This window comes from Condylostylus longicornis, unplaced genomic scaffold (assembly GCF_029603195.1).
Source record: "Condylostylus longicornis isolate FDR11 unplaced genomic scaffold, ASM2960319v2 ptg000004l, whole genome shotgun sequence".
NCBI lineage: Eukaryota > Metazoa > Arthropoda > Insecta > Diptera > Dolichopodidae > Condylostylus > Condylostylus longicornis.
This window is the reverse complement of record NW_026577973.1, coordinates 13,529,298-13,550,418: the sequence shown is the minus strand read 5'-3', so window position 1 is coordinate 13,550,418 and position 21,121 is coordinate 13,529,298. Positions and strand designations below refer to the sequence as shown.

The 21,121-nt window shown below is 22.8% G+C and overlaps 1 protein-coding gene across 1 annotated transcript; it reads left to right on the top strand.

The window, feature by feature from the left end:
- The first annotated feature begins 13,277 nt into the window (after positions 1–13,277).
- On the top strand, positions 13,278–20,580 carry LOC129613380 (CLIP domain-containing serine protease B8). Its single transcript, XM_055527417.1, has 4 exons — positions 13,278–13,628; positions 19,352–19,448; positions 19,512–19,819; positions 20,243–20,580. Exons 1-4 carry the CDS (start codon positions 13,340–13,342, stop codon positions 20,578–20,580), a joined length of 1,032 nt encoding a protein of 343 aa, XP_055383392.1. The 5' UTR covers positions 13,278–13,339.
- Positions 20,581–21,121: the final 541 nt, after the last annotated feature.

Genomic DNA, 21,121 nt, shown 5'->3' with positions numbered 1-21,121 from the left:
TTTTTATTACATAGATATTTTTAAAAACTAAGGTTGCAATAATTAAGTACATATGTATTTGCTTTATTTTAGTATTGCATTATTTTTTATTGAAAGAATCTTTTATAAAAAAATAAAAGTTGACAAATAAACTCAAATATTAAATTAATTTAAAATAACTATTTTTTGAATGTTGTAAATAACTAAGAAAAAACTAAAGGATGCCGGCGAATATGGAAATTAAAACACATAAAAAATATTGTGAAGTAATGCACAAACAACTTATATATGAGTTACTTGTGATTAAGGTTTGATCAAAAATATTGGAAGAATTTAAGTGTTTTTCTAAAAGTTTTTTAATTTTAATGGAAGGTTTTATGATTTTTTTAAACTTAAAATCTAAGAATTGCATATCAAGTATTTTTTTCGTAAAAAAAAAAATACGTATAGTAAAATTTCTTATTAAAGATAAAAGAAAATCTTTTAATCTACTTAATATTTAATTTAGTTATAAAAGAACTAAGACGATTAATTTCTTTCTTCATTTTCTTTTATATTTTAATTTATCAACGAATTATATTTAATTAGAAACACTACTTCTATTACATGTCAACATCATCCTTTTGGAAATGATTTTTAAGAAGAAAACCAAAATAAAGAATTATAATATATTGACCATTAAGATCTTTCTACATAAAACAAATACAAGGATATAAAAAAAATTATGGTAAAAACTAAGTAAAAGTTTTAATATTCATTTTCCATTTCATTCCTTTTGGCTTTTAGAATCAACAATTTTTACGGAAATTAAAGAAATAAAAAGGGGATTTTCGCTTATTAACTCACATTATTTCTTTTAACATTCTTGTCACCCATAATTCATTCTAATTGCGTAAATCTCACGCTGGCTCTAATAAAGTATTTTGATATGATTTATTTTTAGACTCTAAATATATTCATTTATACTTAGTAAAAGTAGCCACTGCATATTAGAATACTGAATATACATTTATATAATATAATATATGTATACATCGTACTTAACATTTTTTTTATAACATAAAATAGCGTCCTTGATATATTTATTAAATAACTGAAATAAAAAGAAAATTAAACAATATTAAATAATCAAAAATATACAAAGTAGATGCCATCTTTCTTAGGTAGACGGACATTATATTACAAAAAATTATTAAAGAATTTTGGTGTGCAACCAATAAAGATGGAGTAAGGGATAATAAGCCAAAAAAAAATTTTGGATATAATAATACATGATGCAAAAAATTTAGGGTGATTGCAAAAAGAAATCAAGAATCGGATTTAATGTAGCCTGGTACTAGAATACAAACAAATTGCTTAGAAAAAATGTCCATTAACTATCAATTATTAAAAGTAAACAGATTTAAGTATTTCTTACCAGTTTTTTTTAAGGTTTTAATTTTTAAAATATTTTTTTAGAAGGATAAAGAATTTGTTTGCTTTTCTTTAATTCATTTATGTTATTTTTATTATTATATGTATTCGAATTAAAAAAAAGTACCGTATCTGCATCCAAGTGTTGATATCTTAAAGACAACAACCAACATTTTAAATTCCGTCCGTTCAACGAAAAGTAAAATATGTGAAAGAAACCTTTTTTATTTAACAAATAACTTTTATTTAGATTTCAGATTCGGAATAATACAAAACGTTTTTTTTGTTCATTTTACACAAATGAAGAATATTGTCAAATACAGACATTGTAAAAAAAAAGATTTCTCTAAAAAGAGAAGTGCTTTTCTTTTTAATTTCGATGACCACAAAAATGCGTCTTTTCGTTTTTTCATAGCTAAAATAAAATTAAAAATTAGAATGGGTATTTAAAACAAAAAACTAATAAAAAAAAAATCAGTTGGAACTTGGTCTCATTATTTAATATGAAAGCAAACTGATCCTTTTATTATTCATCTATACAATATCTCTTTGTTTCTGGCGTATAAAATTATGATTAAATTGTTTATTTGTTTTATTTCTAAAGTTATTCAATCTTAGTTTTTTCATAGGAAATCTAATATTTGATGCATTTTCGATAAATCAGTTCTTACTTAAGTCTTAATATAAAGCATGTTTGATAAATCAGCAAAATCTGCAAAAACAGCATATTCCAAAATGACAATTGTTCTTAAAGCTCTAAAGAAATTTTGAAGTTTTTTTTATTAATACATAGCAAAGATATTATAAATTAAAAGAAGAGCATAATAGAAAAATGTTATACATAATATTGAAGAACTACTCTAGTATTTTACAAATTTGTGAAATTTTTCTCCACATTTGCAAGCATATGTGGAAAGATTTTTAAGAATTATTTTAGAACTTGTGGTTTTAATTTAAAAAATACTCTTGATTTAAATTCTGTTGCAGGGAAAAGCGTTTAAACTTCTGCAGAATATGATTTATTTCGTGGAATGTAAGAAAGAATGTAAAAACTGCAAAATTTTATTCTAATATTTTTATTTCTAATGTTCTTGTAATGGGTAACCTAGTTACTGTTCAGAATGCTCAAAAAAGTTTTACAAATATAACTAAAGTTTTTTGTTGACTATTAAACATCTTTTCTTTTCCTATTTCAATTTTTTAAAAGTTTCAAACTTTTAATATGTTTTGCATGTTTATATTTCTTTATTTTACTAAAAAATTTTTTTTAAATTTTAAAATCTCATGTATTTTCAAATATTTTATATTATTTTAAGTAAAAATGAAACTTCCCAATAAGCAGTATGTACCATATAAGAAAAAGTAACACATTTATCAAGAAGACTCTTATGTAGAATTTTTGCACCCGTCAAGGATGTTAAACTTTTCATCACAAAATCGAGATTACATAATGTATGATTCCAAGTGTTAAACAAATTCTTTATTTTATAGCATTGTGCCCAAATTTTTTCTTAAGGTAAAAATCTCCTCAAAAATTTTTATAAATGTATTTTCGAAACCGTAAGTAAAAGTTTGAATTAAATTATGTATGGAGCATATAAAATACATAAAAAAAAAATTAAGTACTTGAGAAAATGTATTGTTAAAATGATTTTCAAGTACACTTCAAATAACAGAAAGTGAACATGAGATAAAATTGTATATATGTATATGTATATTTATCTATATGTACGAGTATGTGTCATCTGTAACTTCACATGCAATCATTATATATGTGAGTACAAAATTATCATTTTTTATTCTAAATGGTTATACTTAAGCAAAACTACATTACTTATGTAAAGGAAGTAGAAATTAGAAAGTTGTTTCATTTCTAGAATGATTCTTTAAATCGACAATTCTAAAAACGGTCTTTAATAGTCCGTGTTCTGGTTTATTTGAATACATATATGTACATATTATGTATATAACTACATAAGTACTTTGTGACGCGTATTATATGCAATTTTTTCTTAAAATTATAGGAAAATTTGTTTAGCAATTTGCGTTGCTTTAGTTAAATTCTTTATTCTTACTATAGGCATGTTATATTAATAAAAATAAGGGACAATAAATATAGATTTTCTTTTTCGTTTTCAATGTAAGTATGTGATAAGAAATTAAATAATTTCATAAACTATAATATTATTTTGGCATACTCCATGTATCAATTTTAATTATGTTCAAAAAATTGTCATATAAAAGTGGTAGGTATTTACGTTATATTTACTCTAATAAGGAAAGTATAAAAAAGAAACTAAGAACCTTTGAAAGTCACGTACATTGTCAAGAGTTCTTTAAAAAAATTAATTTTTTGTTTTGCATGACTAAATAGAATTTTTTGTTATTCGTCAATAATTTTCATACCCTACAGAGTACACTAACTTTAGTATTTTGTCGGTAACCACCTGCATGAGTCGTTTGTAATATAAACTTTAATATTCTCGTTCAGCGTAAAATTCAGCGTTGACTTAAATATGTCCAACAATGGCATGATTATTTAAAGAATGTGAAAGAAAAATTGAATACCAAACAATTTTCTTAGAAATTGTTTCTTTTCTGCCAAGTACGACTATTATTGTAATTGGATTATGTAATTTGAACAACGGGTTCGGATTGCTGCCATAAACTTAAAAAGATTATCTGAAATATGTATTTCAAACTTTAGGAAATGATAACACGAAATTTTTCGAACTATTTGGTTTAGGTAGCCCTGTCATATAATACTTAAAACCAATTTTAAATATTTGATCAAATAATAAAACTAGATGTAGGAAAAGTGTTCCAGATATTTTTGTGGAATGGATTAAGGGTTTCGGTTGGCTGCCATATAACTCTTAAAGCTAATTTTAATAATATTTTAAAAACTATAGTTTCTGTATTCATATTTTCATGATATAGGGTATAATTTAGGATAGATTAAGGTTTACTGAAGCGTTTTGCTTATTAGTTTATAGAAGAATATTAAAGTATTGTGAATTCCTGTATAAATTAAAGTAAGGATTGTTTAAATATATTTTCATGAGTTGAAAATCAATTGGAAAATCCACAATCTAAAAAATTTTTTTAAAAGAGTATGTAAAACTCTTAAACTAATAATTTTTTGCTTAAAAAATTATCGGAAAATTCAAAAGTTCTAAGTATTGAAAAAAGTGTGGTTTACTTTTTCAATGCTTAATCCAAACCTTACTGATAATTTGAAAGATGTATCGACATAAATGGGCAGAATTTCCATAATTATTAACCGAACTTAAAAAAATAAATATACAGTGGAAGGCTGTATTCCTTAAAAAGTTATTGTGAAAAAAAGTGATAAAAAAAAAATAAAAATAATGTCAAATTTTTCATAAACTGACCAATTATTAAAAAATTTACTCTATTAATTTTTTTTTCATAATTTGAAAGAATTTGAGTTGTTCTTCAACTTACTGTTTCCGAGATAATTCGGTTGTAAACTGGACGGTTTCCAGAAATAATTTTTATTTTATACTCTAAGTAAAAATTATATAAGCCAAATAAACTAAATCAAAGATAAAGTGTACACTTTTAAGGTTACAGATTTCAAAGGCAGAATACATAAGCTATGTATAACGTTTTAAAAAAGATATTTTGGTTGAGATTTTTCTTCAAATATTAAATTTTTTCCAAATTTCAAAATATTGAGTTGTATATTATGTTATGCAACAAAAGACAGTCGTAACCTAAATAAATCGCTTAAAAACTAACTTTTTTTATGCTTCATTTAACGGTTATCCATTTAAATATCCTTTTTTCATATAATAAATATTACAATAATGTGAATGTTATGAAAATATATAAGATTATTTTAAGAAGCGTATTGATACATTATATCTGTATGTATACATATGTGTTAAAGGGAAATATGTTATTTGAAATCGAATTTACCACAATAACTTTAATGCTTATTGCCTTTATTTTATTTGTTATAAGCATATAATTTATATAATAATTGATTATATTTTTTTATTACTATAAAACTATTCATAAGGCTTCATTTTCATACATACTATTTTAATATGTAATATATTTATAATACTGTATTACGAGTATATATGCACCTAGGAATACTGTTGTGATAATTATTATTGAAGCTGCTTTTTGCTTTATCAAACAATTTGGTCGAATTTTAATCTTATACAAATTAAAATTTAATTTAAAATTTTTTCAACTGATTATAAAGACTAAAATTACGAATTATTTGCGATTGCAAAGAAAATTCTATTAAATTTTTATCAGAGCTGTTTAAAATTTTACATAGAGAAATTTTGAAAAATTATGAAAGTTTGAATTGTAAATGCTATAGATTGTAATAATATTATTTTAATACAGGACTACATAATAATAATAAGGATGATGGTAATGGCACCATGAAGACATTAACAAAACACAAGTTAAACGAACCAAATTTCCGGAATTTTCATATTATTTTTTTCATTTTGTATGGAAAATTTCTCTCTTTTGAAATTTTTGTTTTTTTTTTTTGCTTTATGGTGCAAAAATTCAAAGACTATAAGGATACTGAAAAACGGATATTGTCAAAAAAATAAAAATGACAGTAAATATTTTTTAATATTTATTTTTTCCTAATTTATGGGGGTGAAGTAATTACTATTCTTTTTATATGATACATAAATATATCTTATACATTTACTTTGAGGTATAAAGCGTAAGGGATAAAAGGTTCAAATATAGTTTTTGAAATTTTAAATTGAGAACTATTAAGTTCTCTGAAGTTCACAACATTTTTTCTCTTCAAAATTTAGAATATATGTGGAAAAATTATTTGAACACAATATAAGCATTAATATACACAATTAGTTCAATATTCAGAAAACCATGAAAATAAATATTCGAAATTGCTAGTTTGTAAGTTTGTTGATGCGTGCCTTCCTGCCTGATACTACATGCAAATTCTTTTCTAAGCCTTCAAAGTTCCTGCTAAGCAACAAATAACTGCTTCTTACAAAACACTGTTATGTATATAAAATATATAACAGTGTACTTTAGATTATAAAGTAATTTATAATACCAATTTGCAAAAATGTACAAATTAGGTTAACTAACGATTAAATTAGGTGAAAAATATTTGAGAACAATTTATAAGGTTACTTTACGTTTGATTTAATTACAGTAAATGTATTTTCCATTACATTAAAGTATACTGATTGTTTTCTTCAATTATATCGTAAATATTAAATTTGTGTTGAAATTTTTAATTTCATATACATACCTACACATTTATAACGATAATTACTTGTTATAATCATTTTAAAAATTTCGCAAAAATTGAATTGAATAACAAATGTATTGATGGAATTTTCTGATTTTAAAGAATAGCAAATTTAATCCTAAAACCATTATTAAATTGTTTCTATAAATCTTCTGAAGTAGAATTTTTTGTAATTTTTGGTATATAAATTTATCTGGAATCGAAGAACAAACAGGAAAAAATATTCAAGAAGAAGATTTCAACACTTTTCTTCCCTTCTGATTTACCAGAAAAACCTATACGAGTAATAAACGGACATCAGAATGAGTTTTTGTGAAAATTAGATAATGTTATTTGTTTATAATTAAAATAAATGGTCGTTTCTATGATTTAATTTATATACATAAATATGTTTATTTATATGCATAGTTTTTATATAACTATATAAGGTTACTAATTTGCGAATATTGGAACAGGGAGTCACATTTTTAAAGCTCTTTAATATATCAAAACAAATCGAGAAAACTGTTTTTTAATCCAAAATTTTTTCTTGACGTGGCCAATGCATTAAATCCACTACATCCCAATTAGCGCAAGTATATTCTAATTAATTAGGTTTAAAACAAAGAAATTTTCTTTTGGCACTAGTTTTTTTGAAAATTTTTAATTCTAAAATTAGCGTCGCAGTAAGTTTTTCTTATACTATATTTACAGAAATAATCACATATTTACTGAACAACATTTCGGCAAATATGGGTCTGTTATTTTCAACTTTTGTTTCAACACCTTTCCTCTTCTTAATGTATCAGTATATTTTTAAATATTCATTAATCAATGTTTTTCTGGTACTGGACACCTTAATATCACATAATATTATAGAAAAATATATACAAATCAATACTATATTCATAATAAACGTGTGTAATGGTAAAGGATATAAAATCGAATTCAATGTTTTACACTAAAGCCATAAATATTTCTTAAATTTCATTTGCTACATTGTACTCGTATATGCGTTGTTATTTATAGGTATATGTATGTAGATATATGAATGAAAGTTTCAATCTTAAGTACAAAATAAAAGGATTCGATTACCCTCGTACAGCAAATTGATTAATGTTTAATCAAAACTTGATTTGTTGCAAAATCAGCTAAAATGAAATTTTCTCGTTTAGAACTTAATTAAATTATTAAAAGTTTTTATTTTGTTATACATTATATACTTTAACATTTAGAAATAAATTAGTTAATAAATGTGTAATACTTGTATAATGGCAAGGATCTATATTAACGAAATTAAATATATTATACGTATTTGAATTTGCTCAATAAATATTCTTTTAGAATTAAAGATTTCCTTCGTATACTTTAATGTTTAAATGTTATCACTTATACGTTTACATACTGTGCATACAATATACATACATATATATAAAATTATATATACATACTTATATACGGGGTGATTAAGGAAGGCATACAAACACATATACCATTGTCAAAACTTTTATTCTGGAAAAAGTACTAAATCTTAAGGGTTTCAAAGTAAACAGGGATTTAAACGAATTTTCATACAATTTCTGCTTGTCCAAGTTGTTTTGCTTATAACTTCCGTTCCGAAAGAAACATTTACTTCAAACACACACCTTTTGAAAGATCTAATAAATAGCTTGAAATCAATATTGATTTAACGAATTTTAACGAATTTATTGATCAATTTAATGAATTTTTATTTATCGAATAATTTAGCTTGAAGATATGATGATCCCTCATTTATAATGTCTTTAATATTACCACTCCATAGATATTCCCGAAAATGTTAAGAATTCTGAGTGCCGAAATACTTAATCGATAAAATTTTGTATCGAGCACAATTAATTTATTAATTAAATTTGTATTTATTTTTATATTATTTAGATTATTAAATAAATATAAATATGTTAAATTTATTAAGTTAAAAAAATTTTCTTTATTTTTTAAATTATTTAAAAGTTAATTTTCTAAATTACTTTTTATGAGTATTTCCTCTAATTTTTAAGAATATAAAAAAAATATACAAAAACTTCCCCTTATGAAAAAACTTTCTTCTTTATATATACGTATTTTGTAATATTATAAGTAATGTAAAATCAGGACAACTCAATAGTCCTTATTTATATAGTCTATATTAGAATTAAGAAAATCAACTTTACATTATAGGAAATATTCAACAGGAAAATAAATATTAATTTTTTATTCTGATGACAAGACAACGTCATATGAATATATATAACGTATACATAGGTACTTATATGAAACACAAGTTACATAATCATGCATTTTTACTTCTTTTATGCTTATATATAAAACCACTTTTATTTATTCTGGTTATTATTATGCCCTAAATTTTTTTTTTCTCATTTACCCTCTTAAAATTCTATTATAAAATTTAATTTATTTTCTTTCTAGCACCGTTCTTATAACATCAAATTAGAAATTATTTCTGGTGGCATAAATTTTCAAGGAGTTTTTATTTTTTTTTTTCTCCATTAAATAATTATATTTATGTACATATATGTCATGTATACGTATGTATGGAAGTAATATAAATAAAATCATAAACAAAAAATGAGTTTAATGAAAAAATAAAATATGAAATTATTGCGTAAATAAAATTCAATCAAAATTCGAAATTTATGTCCTTAAGAGTAAAGTAAACGTTATAACATCATTAATTATTAATATATTTATGATAATTTAAAATTCTTAAAATTTATATTAGATGTTACATGCATATTGTCCTTAATTTTAAAAAAAAATTTAAACCAGAATACAGAATTAGTATACCACATTTATTTTGAAACATGGCATATATAGACAGTTTGTGTAAGAAAATATTTTTTCTAAATTTAAACCACACCTATAATATTTCCAAAGATCAATGGTTTTTTCACATGCTTCTTGAAATTTGATTTATAGTTACGAGTATACATTCTTATAGAAATTTTAATTGACGTAAAAGCATTAAGAAATACTTGTGGTTTTAAAATTAATAAATTATTAGTATAACTTACCTATTTTATGAATATTAATTATTAATTGTTAAAAAATTCATCGTTGGCCATTTCATTGTTATTTGGTTTTAGGTAAAATTTTAAATTTTTTTTTGTTTTGTTTATTTAATCTGAAAAAAAAATTCTGTCTTTAATATTATCATATGAATTGGAGTTTAAAATTTTGAACATAACAAAAAACTTTAAGCCTATGGACTAGTTTCGGCCATTACTCTATTAGAAGCTAAGTAAAAATTGCTGCTGCTGATGTTTTGTTGAAAAGTTCAAATTTTTTTTCTAAAAGGAAAAGAAAGTCAAGAACTATGACGTTATAGAATATACATAAACTTTATATATACATTTTTGTGTATCATTCGGCGTCATTCAAATTCGTACGGCTTATAAATTGCTCTAAAACATTATCTGGGTGTTTCTGATAACAGATGTGATGCGAAGCCACATTTTCAAAAAATTAAAAAAGTTGATAATTTGTTTTAAAAATATTATGTACTCGTATTTCATTTTTATAACAAGTCACTGCCGTTGCAAGTTTAAGCAACCGCGCAGGAAGAGCAATTCTCATTTTCTTTCATGATTTTTAAAAAAATGTATAGAGTTTATGTTTTAAGAAATTTTCATCCAAAAATATTATTATAAAAATCTTTTTAAATATTTTCTTGTTGTTTGCAAAAAAAATAGCTAAAGGAAGAAAGTTTTTTATTTTAAAATATATTTTCCTAAATTTATAGAAATGCAATCGATGCAGACCTTCCTCATTGCCATTTAAAAGGATTCTGATTCAAATTAGAAAACAAAAATCAAAATAATTTTTTAATTTTAAAAAATTTACCAAACTCTAAGTATATATTCATTTTATTAGAAAATTTTACTGAAAAATCTTTATACTGAAGAAAATATTTAACCACACAAATTGTATTCAATGCATAATTTTCTTTGGTTACTTAGGTTTTCTCTTATATTAAAAACTCCGACTACATCTCTGATAGTCTTATTAAAAATGTTTTCAATTGTGTTCGTCTCCACTTGAAATTAATTTGACCTTCTTCTACATTCACAAATACAGAGTAACAAAATATTCAGATACTTTAAGTAATTTTCGTAGAATTTATGTTTTAGCCAGAAATACATATTACGAACTTGCTTAATATTAACAATTACTAACAATTATTTCAACATTTATTTCTCAATATTTGTACATATACATTTATATCTATCTTGTTCTAACTATGTATATGTATAAATTTTAAAAACAAGGAAAATGATTACTTAAAATTACCAAAGCTTACGTTTATTGTGTGTTATTCTTATATTACTGTGCTATGTATAAATAATTTCTGATATTATAAAAATAGTTAGAGCTTTAGATAGTATTGAAAGCTTTCCAATTTTTTGTTTACTGCAAAACTAAAATTTTTTGTATTGATAACAAAAATTTTTTACTCTTTTGTTATACAATAATTGTACCCACGTAACATTGAATCTAAAAAAGGCAAATAGTAAATATACACACTTTTGCATATAATAATCTATTAATATTTATTATTACAGTGATAGTGCGACAAAAGAAAAAGTGACAAACAAATTTTTTAAGAAGTTTTCCGCAATCATTCTGAAATTTCCGAATACATTAATTGAAAGAGAAAAATAATTATTAAAAATAAAATTTAAACTTGTTTTATATATTCAAAAAGTGAATATTTTTGCTAATTAAAATTTCCTAATATGCTATATTATTTAAAATAGATTTTAGAGGCATCATTCATCTACGCATTCATAACTACAAAATTAAATCGAAAAAATCCAAAAAATCAAATTATGTTTTTTCTTTTGTTTAGTTATTTAATATTGAGATGTGTTGCGCATGGTTATTTTAAATTGCAGATATTTAATACCCATAAGCGGGTTATATTGGTTTAGATCTATTAATATTCAAAAATTTTAACATATACATATATTTGTATCTTTATTTGGGTATTTCTAGGACATGTAAGGGTATTTTATAGAAGTAATTAAATTATATGATAATATAAATTTTATAAGATAATTATGAATGAGAGTTAATAGATTTAATTGCAGGATGTTTTGATAGCAATTTGTTTATCTAATTATTCAACTAAATCACATATATATATATCAATTTTTGTATTAATAAATACATCAATCGGTTCTTATGTGAATTTTGTAATAAAATAATAAATTAATAACGAAATTTTTAAATATGCATAAGTAATTTTAAATTATTTCTTTAATTTCTAAAATTCAGACATAATTTTCCCCTTTGTATCACGGCGACCTATCTTAACATTTTTATAAGAAATTTTTTTTCTGTTTTCGTTTTGCTTTTACCATAAAAAACAATACTTTATTATTTTATTAAATAATTTTTCTTTACATTTAAGATGATCTAATATTCTATATTTTTGCATAAAAATATTAATTTATGTTTCATTAATATCGGTAATTTTTCATATTTGTTTTCCCAAAAAAAAAAAAGAAAGATCACCTGAAAACACACTAAAATTCCTAGATGAATAAGAATCATAAAAAACCAATAATAAAAAAAGATTGTTATCAGGTTCATTTATTTTTTTTTCTTCTATTTTATTCATAACTTATTAAAAAGTTCGAAAATATTGTTATGCTTACATATTATCAAAAAACAAAATATAAACAATAAAACAAACAAAGAAACAAAATCATTTTCCACCTGTGATTATTTTATATTATGTTATACGATACAAAATGATGCTATATAATCCATAAAACTGACTATAAATATAAAATGTACCTTAAAGCTTAATTTAAGAAAGTTTGATCGTAATCAGTTTTAAATTAGCTTTTTAAACGAATGCTACCAAATAAAATCCACCACCGTTTTTATTTATAAGCCGATTGAAAATAGAAGAAAAAGTCCAAAAGCCCTTGTGAAATCAAGCGATTACGTGAAAAGTTTTATTTCATATTGATCAGTTATATTTTTGTGATATTACAATTCGGAAGTTATTATTAAAATATTAAAAATTTTTATAGCTTGTAATAAAAAAAATATATATTCAAATTATAATTATAAAAATTTTAATTTAAAATGTATATAATGAGAAAATTATTAAATAATAATTATTTACGCCTACATTGTACAATAAAAAAACATTTAACATTATTTTTAATTTATACGATAACAATTATTATACAACAAACAAATTTATTAAATGCCAATGATTCAGTTACTAATAATTTAAATTTACCATTTATTATAAATGCTTTTAATACATTTAATATTAATAATATTAATAAAATATATTGTGTTATACCAAATGAAAATGAATTAGGTGAATGTCTTCCAATTGGATTATGTGAACCATATTTAAAACTACGTGATCTAAGAGATAATTTAACTTCACAAAATATAAATTTTATGAAAAGAATTCAATGTGAAAATAAAACTGAATTTTTAAATTTAAATAATTTCAATTTAGAAAATTGGATACCACATGTATGCTGTCCTATACGAAATAAATATAAACGTTCTGAAGATTCAATTAAATCTGATAATGAAACTTATTTAAATCCTATTATTAATTTTACAAAACCTATTGTAAAACCTCGAATTTTAGTTGGTAATGAAATGTCATCGGAAACATCAAGTGAAATTAATTCAACAAAGAAAACATTAAAATTTTTAACACCAAAATTAAGTGATAGAGTACAATATAGTAGTTCAGCTACAATGGGTGTTACAAATACAAATAAAAATAATATTAGAAAAATTGTTGTAGGTGCTGCTAGTACAAAAATAAATGGAATGGATTCAATGTATGAGGATTGTGGACGTCAAATAACAAATCGTATTTATGGTGGTGAAATTGCTGAATTAGATGAATATCCTTGGTTAGCACTAATATTTTATAATTCTGGTAAGTCAATTAATGCTATAAAATGCAAAATTCTATAATTATATCTAAATATTTCAATAATATTGTTACAATATTTACGCAAATTTTCCAGAATAGTATTTGATTTTTTAATAGTAATTACCACGAGCAAATACTTATTAAACTTACCATATGCTATAAAAGTGAAATTTATGTTAAATTATTTTACATTTTTTTTATAATAATAATGTAATATTTTTTGTTATTGCAATCATTTGCAAATAAATTAACATTTAAAAAGAAAAACTTATTAAAAAATTATTATTAAGTTTGCGTGATTATTAAAAAGCTTAAAATTATGAAAATTAATTATAATCGATTGTTGATTCGAATTTCATAAAAGTATACATTAATATAATTCAAATTATAAGAAAATTTTAATTAAAAAATCAAATCTGGGAAAAGCAGTAAAGAATTAAATTTAATTCATTAAAAATATTTAATGAATAAAAATTTATTAAAAATTTAATATTTATAAAAGTATAAATTATAGGAATTGTACAAGTATTAAAATTGAATTTGAACGAATAATTTAAAAATAAAATAAGAAAAATTATTTTGTAAAAAACTTTTAGAATTCATAATACAATTTTTCATTTCAAAAAATTAATTTATAGAAAAACTAAAGGTCGCGTATAGAATAACTAACAATAATAATAAAATATATACCGGAATAAAAACACTAAAAAGAAGCCATAAAAAAATACAAAAATAGACAAAAAATATAAATACTCTCAAAATTCCTTGATGAAGTTTCTTAAAAACTGAATTTTGAACTGGATAGACCATTGGCAGAAAGTCTATTTTGAGTCCAAAATTGCAGTACAATATTATTCATTTACTCAATTCAGTTTATGACTTCTAATTGCTTCAGTTTTAAGTTGTAGCATTACGGCAATTTGAGAGTCGGAATTATTTACAATTTTGGGTGATTTACGGCATTGCATACTTAAAAGAAAACTTTTTTTTATGTAATTATGTTGCGTTGAAAGTAGAGAATTCAATTTTTGTCAAAATATAAATTCCGGAATTATCGGAATTACATAGAATTAAAACCGGAATTCCGGTATAATTCCGGAATTCAATTGTAAAAGAAAATTCAAAAGTAAAAATAATAATTTAAAATATTTCAAACTAAATAAAATTAAATTTTTTTATGAATTTTAGTAAAACAACACAAATTCAGTTAGAAAAATTAAATGTTGTAATATATTAATATAATATTTTTTTTAATTCCAATTTTTAAAAAAGCTTCATTAAGGCTTGACCTGTGATATATTTTTTGTTTTAAAATCAATGGAAACTAAATTTAATTTAGTATAGTGCTAAAAATTTTCAAATAAACCGTAAATGGAATTCTAAATAATGGAATTCCATTTAATAGCCGTAGTGGAATTCCGTATGATTTATTAGATAGGAGAAAAGGAGTGATGTAGAAATTCGAATAATCCAGAATTTGATTTATTTGGATTCCAGAATTTCGAAATTTATAAAATCGAATGAGTTTAACCATTATTTATTTAACTCCACCATATTTTATAATAAATAAAATCTCAGGAAAGCTATATCGTTAAAGTTTTATATTAAAAATAAACAATTTTGTGTGAAATTTAAAGAAGCCAATAGCACTCTTTTTACACGCGTTATTTATTTTTTTGCATCCAAATTTGTAAATTCTATTGACTTTTATAACCTAATTAAAAAATCTATTTTAAAATAATTTTATACAAAAACTTGACCTATGATACCCATAAACTAATTAAGGTATAGATAACAAAATAACAATAAAAATAAAAAAAAAAACAGATTATAAAACATAAAGTCAAAGGCATTCTGATTGAGTCACGTGTAAAAATAAATTATGGAGAAAAAAAAATGTCCTTTCCGGTTATCTTTATTTTCTCTTCTTTTCTCTTCTTTATTTAATTTTTATCATCATTTTTGTTTTTGTCTTATTTTGTAAAACAAATTAAGAAAAAAAATCCAATATTATAAAAATTTTCTAAATTAATATCTACTCCATTTTTTCAGGGGGGAAGTACCATCAAAAAAAATTTACAAGAATTTCTTTTGTTTTTATTTAATAAAATATTGGAAAAATTTCGCGCCACTTAAATTTTATTGATTCCGATTGGTTTTAAAATTAAATAATTTATTTTATAAACAAAAGATTTATTTTTTTGTATAGGCTTATATCTTGTTTTGTTTATGGTATGAAGATATAAAGAATGTGTATGCAAAATAACAAATGTATTGAAAGGCGGAGTTAAAATTTTCTAAAAGAAAGAAACTGGAAATATGATTTTTGTTTTGTAAAAAAAACTTTATTAAAAGGCGGAACAATAGTATCATTATACGCACATAATTTATGACAGATCTAAATTTTTAAGCTATGCTTAATAAGAAGAAGGTAAAAAACTTAAAGGACGTATAATGCAGTCCAAAATACCCGGGTATAACATTGCCTACAAAGTGTAGCAACAATTTAATGAATAGCAGAGACAAGTGAAGAAAAATATTTTTTACTCACTATTTCTCTCTTTTTACTCTTTCTCTTTCAATACTCACACTTTCAGTAGATGGCATTAAATTTTTAAATTAAAATTATATTTGCTATTTATTACTCCTGTGTAGCAATCCTACTTTAGAGAGAAAAGCGTTTATTTACGGACTGCTTCTAACTACTCCCTATAATTTATTTCATGTAGTTGGAACGAACTCAACGTATAAATAATTTGGAATCAAAGAGAGTTATAAATTATTTTATTATTTAATCACATACAAATTAATTTTTGTTTTCGGAAAACCTTCCAAATATTCTTATTAAAATATTTCATTAATTAAAAATTTATTTATTAATTTTTTTTTATTAAAATGTTATTTAGGCACAATTTTTTATATCATCGTCTACTCATTAACCGTTTGTTATAATCAATAGTTTGTCTGGTTTAGTAAGTAAAATTTTTGAATAGACATTATAAATCTTTAATCAACCAAAATATCCAGGATAATCAACGTTACACTAGCAGGCACCTATCTTGTTTATATTATGATTATTACAATAAGCAAGTATTTGATTAATTTATTTTGTAATATTGTTAATTATAGTGAAAAGCGACAATAAATTGTAGTTTTAATTTTACCTAATGTAAAAACGATTTCGAGTTCTTTTTTAGAATAGTCAATTATAATTAATTCTTTGATTAGAAAATTTTTAACAAACCCTAAGCACTATAAACACTTTTATTGTAATCAATCAACTTTTTGTACTTTTGAATTCACTAATGCAGCATTTAAATCAAATGAATAAAATTTTTCTACAAATATAATATTAAGATGGTATCAAATTTAATCACTTATTTTATTTCATAAAATTAATACACGACAAATTTTTTTACAAATTAATTAATTTACTCTTATTTTTTTTCAACTAACTATCAGGTTGAAATGTTAATCTTAATCTGAAACAGTAGCCGTAAGAGAATATTCTTTTATAAATATTCAAATTAATTCTTCTAGACGACTTTAGGCTTTATTTTCAAAAAAAAAAAAACAAAAAAATTATAATTTATAGTCTTAAATACTTAAACGAAAGCATTATAGTTCGGTGATTTCCCTGACGTCATGTTAATATCTTAATTATAAAATTTAAATGTACATATTAATTTTATTCATGTTTAACGCCTAATATAAGACCTTAATTATTCTAAATTATATTAATATTCTATATATAAGATCAACACCGGTTCTATATAAAAAAACACATAATATGTGGTTCAGAATTTTAATTTTTAAAAGATGAACGAATTTAAAGCGGCTTAAAGGATTAAATCATTTAAAACAATATACAGAAATAAAAAACAATAAAACAACTGTCTAAAGGAGTTTGTGACGTTCACAGTATCGTAGTTCAACTTTAGTTATGCATAACTAATCATATATTGTACATACTAGAATGACAATATAAACTAATATACAGGGTGATTCAGTAATCACTGGAATAATATATACTCGTACCATCATTTTGGGACATCAGAAATGAGTAAAATTTTTGTTCAGAACTAGGCAAATTTATTGTACTTCAATAAAAACCTTAAAATTTCTTTTTTTTTACCAAAATAACGGTTCCTAAAAATGTCAACATTTTTCCAGAGTGACTATTGTAATCAAATTAGGAATAGTTGAAAATAACAGCATTTAAAAACAATAAAAATAAAAAATAGTGACAATTTTATGATTTTTACGATTTATTAACGCTCTTAAAATCATGACTGTACTTTATAAAAGAATTTTTAACGTTTTTGATTTAAATTAAAACTAAAACAACTGGGTAAAAATCTGTAAAAAAATTCAAAGTTTTAAAAAATTTCGTACAAGACATTTCGTACATTTTTTCCTAAAGTTCGAATGCTTGTTTTTCCGAAAATACATAAAATTCTAAATCAAGTAATGGCTCTTTCAAGCCCTTTCAGAAACTGTTCATTTGAATTTTCTGTTTTCTGCGGAAGGAAAGTTATAAGCAAAAAAGCTTAAACAAGTAGAAATTATCCCGGAAATCGTTTAGGTTTGACACCCAGTTCTTAACAAAAATTTTAGCCTTATTCTGATACCCTAACTGATGGTATATTGTATGCTACTGATTAGTGAATCATCTTGTATAAATAAATTTTGTAAATTATTCTCAAATATCATTCAGATACTTTGTTGTGCGGTTTGTTATACGCCGGACACAATAAATTTTTTTTCAATAAACGCACGATACTTATTGTATAATTGTTCTTATTTAAAATATTTTAAGTTCTTATTGGTTTTGTAAACTTTATAAGCAATATCTTTCTATTCTGCTCTATATTTTTAGTGAAAGTTTCAACAAATATCATAAATTTCTCTAAAATTATTATTGAAAAATCAATTTTCTTGGAACAAATTCCTTGGCCATTGTATTATTAATTTTATATCCAAATATGTATTTAATAATATCTTCCTTAATTAATAATCGTAATCTGTTTAACTGTACATATAATATATCAAACAGACTTTTCAAATAATATTTTAATTATAAAATGTGGGCAATTAATTCCTTCATGCTGTATGAATAATGTCAAAATATAAACATAGAATGATAACATTTTTCTTAATTAAAACTGAAACTTTCAGTTTTAATTATTAGTAAAACATCTGTTTAAATAATTTTTATATAAAATATAACAGATTTTCATGTATATATATTTATAAGATTAAGCGCGTTTTAAAATTATAAGTTTTATTGTTAAATAATTTTTATTGACGTCGGCTATTAAAAATTCTGCCAAATTAAATTCTGCCAAATGCGTAAAATTATCTATATACCCAAAATTTTAATAAGCGTAGAACATTTCGCGAGGACATTGAAAAGATTTTCAATAGAAAGAACATATAAAATACTCGTAATAAAGATGAGCTACAGAGAACAGAAAAGAGTTGCCATGCAATGTATTCATTCGTTATATATGACTGGCATTACATCAAATAAAGCTAGATCTCTTAATTTTAAGCGCTATGATATTCTTCTACAATTTAACATTGAAATTATTTATTTTACTTCCTGAATTATTAAATATGTATGCATTCTTTCTACCTTAAAGTATTCACATTAAAATAGTCCGAAAAAGAAATATTTTTTAATATTTTATAATAAATATAAAACATTTTTTTGTTAATTCCAGATGAGTTTGGTTGTAGTGGTTCTTTGATTAGTCATAACTTTGTTTTAACAGCAGCACATTGTGTAACAGGTGGTATTGTACGGAAGAAGAATGGATTGTACGTACGTATATAAATTTAACCATAAAATAATATTATGAAAACTATTTTATTTAATTTTAGGAAATTAATAAGGCTCGGTGAATTTAATGTAAATTCACAACCTGATTGTATTGAAGAAGAAAATTATTTGAATTGTGCTGATGCTGCTATTGATGTTGAAGTTGATAAAATTTTTGTTCATCCGAATTATAATGAAGATTCACCATTTAAGTCTGATGACATTGCATTGATTCGATTAAAAAATTATGTTTCATTTACACATTTTATAATGCCAATTTGCTTGCCAAAATTTAGTAATAAAATGCTAGAGAATCCATTTCAAGAGGGAAAATATTTTTCAGTTTCTGGCTGGGGACGTACTGATTTATGTAAGTTTAAACCAATAAACATTATATTTTTAAATTTTTTATTGGAAATCATTATATTTCTAATGTTATTTCTAAGCTGTTTGACACAAGTTTATAATCAAGTATTGTTTTGAACAATGCATTCATTTTTTTCTTTTTCATTTGAATTAAATTTTATATTTTGAATTTTATAATATAATTTTATAGTTTTATTTTTGCCTCTGCTTTTTCAAAAAAGACTACCTTATGAAATAATTACAAATATTGAATTTAAAATTATTAAATTTTGATCAATTTGAAACAATGGTAAAAACAAGATGCAAAATTCTCTTCACATCATTTGCATACTTTTAGGTCACAAGAACTTCAAACTTTTCAATAAAACTTTTATTTCAATATCCATAGCTAATCAGAAATTATTTTTGTTTTATTTTATCTTTTTAGTCAATGATTATTTTCCAAATATTCGAAGTCCAATCAAATTAAAATTGCAAGTACCTTATGTAACCAACGAGAATTGTTCAGAAATTTTAAAAGAACATGGAGCTGAAATAACTGATAAACAAATTTGTGCTGGTGGTGAACTATCAAAAGATACATGTGCTGGTGATAGTGGTGGACCACTAATGTATTTTGATAAAAATGTATACAGATGGATCGCTTACGGAATTGTTAGTTATGGATTCTCTCAATGTGGTTTAGCAGGTCATCCGGCTGTATATACAAATGTTACTGAATACGTTGACTGGATACATTCTGTAATGCATGGCTCTGGAAAATAATGCACTATACTAAATGTTTTAGAATTTTTTGTTTTTTTTTTTTTTAATATAATTTATTGTTATTTTAGATATTTAACGAATTATATAGATAAATAATATTAAATAGCTAGAAATAATTTGTTTAATTAAATTTTTTTGAATTATGGTTATATTAAGAAGAAGAAAGCTCAAGAGAAGAGAATGGTTTTTTTTTATTAACAAAATGAGATTAAAATGCTTGACTTTTAACATATTTAAAAGTTACAGTTCTCGATTTTTTAGTAGAATAATTCATGTAAATTTATCAAAAATCTAAATAAAATTTGGGCGTGATTGTGGTTTAAAATTGAAATTAAAAAAAAAAAAAACAAAAGAATTACGGAAAGCAAAATGAATTTCTAAAATTTAAAATTTTTAGCAAGAGCTTAATTTTTAATTTTGTAACAAGAACAGAAAAAGTAATGGGACTGCGAATGCAATTTCAATAGCAATATAGTTTCACTGTTTTCATATATATTTTGTCATAACTATATACATACTTCCTTTTTATTTTATAATTGTT

Coding starts and splice junctions, on each gene's coding strand:
- LOC129613380 (XM_055527417.1), top strand. CDS start 13,340: ATGTCATCGGAAACATCAAGTGAAATTAATTCAACAAAGAAAACATTA. Junction 13,629..19,351: donor ACTAATATTTTATAATTCTG/GTAAGTCAATTA, acceptor TGTTAATTCCAG/ATGAGTTTGGTTGTAGTGGT. Junction 19,820..20,242: donor CTGGGGACGTACTGATTTAT/GTAAGTTTAAAC, acceptor TTATCTTTTTAG/TCAATGATTATTTTCCAAAT.